At 51.3% G+C, this 6010-nt stretch overlaps 1 protein-coding gene across 2 annotated transcripts; it reads left to right on the top strand.

Moving 5' to 3' along the window:
• Positions 1 to 653: 653 nt before the first annotated feature.
• Positions 654 to 5704, top strand: LOC142074417 (uncharacterized). Of its 2 annotated transcripts, none has more exons than XM_075135030.1 (6): positions 654 to 791; positions 2822 to 2899; positions 3071 to 3367; positions 3951 to 4250; positions 4900 to 5001; positions 5393 to 5704. In XM_075135030.1, exons 1-6 carry the CDS (start codon positions 761 to 763, stop codon positions 5404 to 5406), a joined length of 822 nt encoding a protein of 273 aa, XP_074991131.1. In that variant the 5' UTR covers positions 654 to 760; the 3' UTR covers positions 5407 to 5704. The 2 variants fall into 2 exon arrangements, with proteins under 2 accessions (XP_074991131.1, XP_074991130.1); XM_075135029.1 differs by having other exon boundaries at positions 5448 to 5704.
• Positions 5705 to 6010: the final 306 nt, after the last annotated feature.

Here is a 6010-nt window from a genome sequence, read left to right on the forward strand (position 1 = left end):
GGAGGAAGGAAGGGATTGTTTCCATTCTCCATTGCTTTGAACATCCAAACATCGTTTTAACTGGATGTTGATGTATCTTAGGATGGGTCCTTGAGTCCTCTGCAGCTTCCAAATCATCCAAAAGTGGCCCCTGTGCACCTGCTGGTGCCACCCCAGTTCGCGTGCACTGCAGGAGGACGTTGTGGGAACCCTCTTTGCGCTACCTGTTGGCAGATGTCCCTTCCCCGCCATTTTGCTGCAGGTCGCTAGACTGTGGAGCTCTCTCGTCTCGGCACGCTTGGGTCGGTCACAGGCGTGATGGGAGCTGGGAAAGAACAGAAGGGGGAGGTTGGATCCTGTGGTTTGGGAAATGGGAACAAGAAGAAAGGACCTTGCTGCTGCTGATCCTCTTTGTCACTGGTCGCGAGGAAGGCGCCTAAGGCAAAAGGGAGTAGAAAACGGCCCCTTCTGTCCCCCGCTCAGGGGAGGGATGAGGTGGACCATGGTTCGTGGAGCAAAGAGACTGCCCAAAGGTGATCTAGAGCACGTGGGGAGGAAAAGATCTCTGAAAACACAACGACAACCCCAAGACACACAACGTCCGGGCTGCAGCTCCCCCATTGGTTAGTGGCTTCTACTTCATTATGCAGCACTTCCTCCCCCTGCCCCTCTGCCCACCCAACTCCAGTCAGACAGATGAAGAAGGCAGGACAGAGCCACCAGGCAGCTTCTCTCCTGGACAGGCCGGCAGAGCTCTGAGCACCCGCTGGCTCGTGGTGCCATGATGGTCTACTGCCTCGTGATACTCCTCAGTGAGTCGCTCATCCCCACTTTGCCCTCTTCTCTTCTTCTTCTCTTCTTCTTCTCTTCTTCTTCTTCTTCTCTTCTTCTTCTCTTCTCTTTCTCTTCTCCTCTTCTCTTTCTCTTCTCTTTCTCTTCTCTTTCTCTTCTCTTTCTCTTCCCTCTCTCTTCTCTTTCTCTTCTCCTCTCTCTTCTCTTTCTCTTCTCTTTCTCTTCTCTTTCTCTTCTCTTTCTCTTCTCTTTCTCTTCTCCTCTCTCTTCTCTTTCTCTTCTCTTTCTCTTCTCTTTCTCTTCTCTTTCTCTTCTCTTTCTCTTCTCCTCTCTCTTCTCTTCTTCTCTTCTCTTTCTCTTCTCTTTCTCTTCTCCTCTCTCTTCTCTTCTTCTCTCTTCTCTTCTCTCCTCCCCTCCCCCATGTTCATTTCTCCTTTTTCCTCTTCTCTCATTTCTTCCCCTCTCCCCTCTCCATTCTTTCCCTTTCTTTCCTCTCCAGCCCTTCTTCTGCCTTATATCCCTCTCGAGTCTTCTCTTTTGCTGCCGTCATCTCTTCTTTCTCCCTCTCTCCTTTCTGGCTTTCTATCCGATCTTCCCTCCTTGTCTGTCATCCTCCTCTCTATAACCCTCTTCCTCTTTCTCCCCTCTCCTCTCCTCTCCTCTCCTCTCTTCCCCTCTCCTCTCCTCTCCTCACATTTTTCTCCTTCCCTTCCCCTCTGCTAGACCCTCAATAATACATTTCTCGGGGGGGGGTTGATGCAGTTAGTTCTGCCCCGTCACCTGGATATGCACATTCTCAGGAGATGAAGAACGTTTGGCCCAAAACTCATTGCTGTGGTGGTGCTGGAGAGGATCCCAGCCCGTGATCTTCATCGTGGCAAATGAGTCTGGCTGCTAAATATCAGTTCCACTGTTTTCTCTGGTGGAGATGTTATGAAATTGGATCTGATCAAGTGTTCTGCTTCCTTTTTCAGTCTGGCTTGAGAACCAGACTAGGACTGGCTCATCCCAGGCTGGGGGTGAAACAAAGCCATGATCTTGCCCTTCTCTGTTTCCCCCTCTGCCCTGCCGGGAGAAGGTTGGGGGTGTGCAAGAAGCTGGAAGGGGACACAACCGGCACAGCCGACCCCAACCGACCAAAGAGCTGTTCCATGCCCTATAACGTCACGCTCATCAATAAAACCGGAGGGAAGGAGGCTTTGGGGCAGGCAGCCCTCACTGGGGGTCTGGCTCGGGTGTCCCTGTGCTTGTGGGAGGCGGTGAGCGATTGTCTTTGCTTCGCTTTCGGCTTTTTTCTCTCTTTCTCTTTCCTTCCCTTCTTTATTTTTGTCTTAACTCGGGAGTTTTCTTGCTTTTGCTCTTCCTGCAACTCCTTAACTCTCTTCTCCCGTCCTGCTGGGTGCGGGGAGAAGCGTGTGGCTGTGTGGGGGCTGGTCTGCCGGCCAGGGCCAGCCCACCACAGCTCCCCAGCCCCTCCTCATCTCTAAGCCAAGCAGCAACCCCCGCCTCGTAGCTGGCCAGAAACCCCAAATATTCCTTCCTGCAGCCTGGCATTTGATGCAAGCAGACCTTGAGCTCATCCTATCCTGCACCCTGGCTCAGCGCCTCCTTTCTCCCCTGCTAGGACCCCCGAGACCTCCCGTCCTTCCTAACCCCATAAGGACTCCAGCAGCCCCATTTCTTTAAGTTGCAAGATATCATTTCCCAGTGCCGATATCAATCAGTCGCTTGGCAATCACCAAATCGCTTCTAAGAGCAGAAATCATCTCATCCAAGACGTTGCGTGCAGCTAAAAGATAGGTTCAAGGGCATGTTGAGGTTTGTAGATATTTTTCCCCACGGGTGGCCTCGTTGGCATGCGAAATTGTTTTCACGGGTTTTCTCCATGGTCGGTCTAGGCTTTCCACGCCACGGCGGCACAAAAAGGCACACGACCTGTATGAGTCCGTGGTGCTGTGGAGGGGCTGCCCTCTTGACCGATGGCCAAAAGGGGCAGGACTTCACAGGGCAGTGGCTGCGTACGTGACTTCTTTCCTCTCCTTTTTTGCAGGCTCCTCTCTCTCCTCATCGCAGCGCCCGTCTCTCGCAGCCTTCCTCCAGCTCCTACCGTTGGCTGTCTGCTCTGCGGGTAAGCGCAGCTTGACCTCTCTCGAGATGCTCTCCAGCTGAACTGGGCCTTTGGCAACGAGGCAAGGTCGAGCTGGGTTTTGTAAAACGGAGGGGAAAAGGGGTGGCTCCCTTTCCTTTTCCTCTCGGGAAGTTCCCCCCCCGTCCTCCAAATCCTGTCTTTCTTCCCCAGACCCTCTGCCAGCCCCCACGCTCTCCACAGACCCCAGATATGATGTCTATTATGAAGGGGAACTTGTGGGTTTGAAATGCTTGGCTGCGACAAAACAGAAAATAAGTGGATTTCGGTTCTTCAATCAAACTGGGGAGCAAATCGACCAGCAAGCACCTTACTCCCTCCCGACTGCCTGGCTCCAGCTCACAGCCACAAAAGCATCTGCTGGGGAATACATGTGCGTGTACTTTCTGGAGGACTCTGGACAAGAAATTCCTTCCAATAGGAGCCTCCCTCTTTCAGTGAAGGTTCAGGGTAGGTTGGTCTTCTCTATACGGCTTGGGTACCATCAGCACGCCTCCCTCAGAGCACGATCTTGTCCGATGGCCTTATGATTTGGGTGCTGATGTACACGTGAAGTTGCTCCGGCGTCTCACAAGCTCCTCTTGGGCTCCTGGATTTCTCTGAGAAAGCAGGAATAAGTTGGCCGAACAGCTGCGTCACCTCCAAGAGGTCTTACAGCAGTGGGCCTTCCCAAGCCTTCCCACCTTGGGCACGTAAAAATACTTCTTTTCTGCGCTTCAGTGAATACAAAGAAACCGCTTAAGCTGCTTTGAGTTCTTATCTCTGCGAATCGTGGGTCTTTTTTCCCCTGCCCAGGGTTCAAGACGGGCATAGAAAAGAGAGCCACGAGTGACCCCCAGAAGCTGTTCTGTAGTTCAAGGCTCTGCATTCACCCCAACAACAGTCAGAAGAATAATTAGCTTCTTTTCTGGTCCCTTTGTCGAGGCTGAGTCATGACATTGGGAGAAACCATGGGGTTTGTGCAGGGGTCCTGATGTCCATAGATAGTGGATCACTTGCGTTACGTGTTGTGTTTGTGCGTTTTTTTCCCCAGCTGCTCCCGTGGCCCCAACTTTATCCCTGCATCCTCAGCAGCATGTCTATAGGTCTGGGACCTCTGTCACGCTACTCTGCTCCATGCCTTCATCTCCAGCTCATGTTAGAGAAGTCCAGTACTATGCGGATATTGGCCTTGCAGTCTCCATCCCAGTATTGAACGTGAAAAACTACAGCTTCGAGCTCACGATCACAGGAGAGGAGGTCTCTGGGTCTTACAGTTGTGCCTATTTTATAATTAAGTCTGGACGTCCCGTTCGCTCAGAAAGGAGCCGCTGGATCTATGTCAACGTGAAAAGTGAGTTTTCTAACCCTTCCTCACCAGACCATCTAGTAACTACTGACCCCTCGTTAGTTAATTCACTCCCCGTGTGCTTGCCTGTGCATTCATCCATGAGCCTCATCTCCATCCCGTCCTGTCCTATGACCACCCATCTCTCTGCCTCAGTCTCTCTATCCATCACTAGAGGAGCTCATTGCCATACCTGCCCATGCTTTTATAAACAAAAATATGGAGAGAGATCGGAGGAAAAGATCTCAATGAAAAGACGGTCTCATCCCCTTCTCTGGCTTTTCTGATGAGACCACAACTTTCTATGGCAATCCATCATTCTCCTGGGGGGTTATGCACCATAGCTTCCCCAGAGCTAACCATCTCCCAGGGACCACGACAGCTGTTTTGGAGTAGGTGGTAGGGTGGCCAGCACAGCTAACCACCCTATTGGTAGGCCCATCCATCTGCTAGCCAATATTTCCGCACAATCCATTAACTCCCATGCCCATTCCCAAGATTACCGCAGAGGGGATCTGCAGAGCTGGAGGGAAGTTCATCGCCTTCCCTCTAAGATGGGCTTAGCCATCGATGGGCTTGCTCCCGGTAGGAGTCATCTTCTCTGTTGAGGGGAGAAGCTTGGCTCATGGTGAAGTTACCATTGATTCCTTCCCAGGCCCTAAAATCAGCTGGATTCGAGAGATCGTTGTTGGGGGTTCGTTCTTTACCATCAACGGCCTCATCTTTTTCTTCTCCCACCGCCTCATGAAGACAAGAGGTAAATATTTTACTTTCGTTGGGCCACACTAATTCTTAGACTGCTGGGACTTCAGTTTCTTTGCCAAACAATGACCTTGTTTGGCTGTTATTGCACCTTCCTTTCCAAAGAAAAAAGGAAAGGAACAAACATTTGGTTCCAAGCTGTTTGGGGAGGATATTCTGGACAGAGAATTGGAACAGGATTGCTCCTCAATGGTGGCTGAGTCACCAGCCCTGGCGGTATTTAAAAGACTTGTAGATGTGGCACTTAGGGACAGTGGTGGACTTGGTGGTGTTAGGTTAACGGTTGGACTTGATGATCTTGAAGGTCTTTTCCAACCTAAATGATTCTATGGTTCTGTGATTCTCACCCTCCTCTCTGCTTCGATCCCCACATTTATCTCCCTTAGAGGTCCAAGACTGAAGAGAAGCCATTTCCGATGCTGCTGCTTCTCTCATTTGCAGATCTGGAAGAGGGATTCCGAATGGATTAACGAGTGGAATGAGGAGAAGAATCCCCTAAAGGTTTTGCTCCATTTAGCTAAGGCAATCCATTCCCTCGAGTCCTGCCTGATTCCTCGTTGTCTGCCTCAGTGTCCCCAAGAGGCAGAAGCGGTGCATGTTCAACCGGCGTTGCTTTGGCTGCTCCTTTCCTCTGTGCAGACCCCCCTGCCTTCCAACCCGCCTCGGGTCTCTCTGAATAAAGCTGGATGTTGTGTTTGGGTCTTGTGGGTTTCATTAAGAGATGCACGTTTCCATGTTCCTTCCGTAACCCCCACCATGTTCCCATCACACCTGGTTCTTATTTGCATCTGAAATTCAATCTCCTTTGGGGGGACCACTGCGCCTTGGGCTTTAATCTCTGGACTGTGTGGTCTGACTGAAGGAGAAGGGGTCAGGGAGGAGAACACATGCCTAGAACCCTTCCTTGCCCCTCTGGCTTGCCAGTGTTGGTTGTCCAGGGCCACTAAATACATCGAGTGTATTCCCAATGACCGCTGCAGAGGAGCACCAGCGATGGATAACCC

This window comes from Calonectris borealis, chromosome 36, assembly GCF_964195595.1.
Source record: "Calonectris borealis chromosome 36, bCalBor7.hap1.2, whole genome shotgun sequence".
NCBI classification, from domain to species: Eukaryota; Metazoa; Chordata; class Aves; order Procellariiformes; family Procellariidae; genus Calonectris; species Calonectris borealis.

Excerpts from the sequence above, each read along its gene's own strand:
- LOC142074417 (XM_075135029.1), top strand. The coding sequence starts at position 761 with ATGATGGTCTACTGCCTCGTGATACTCCTCA. Across the intron at positions 2,900-3,070 it reads GTTGGCTGTCTGCTCTGCGG|ACCCTCTGCCAGCCCCCACG; the intron begins GTAAGCGCAGCT and ends TTTCTTCCCCAG. Across the intron at positions 5,002-5,447 it reads CCGCCTCATGAAGACAAGAG|ATCTGGAAGAGGGATTCCGA; the intron begins GTAAATATTTTA and ends TCTCATTTGCAG.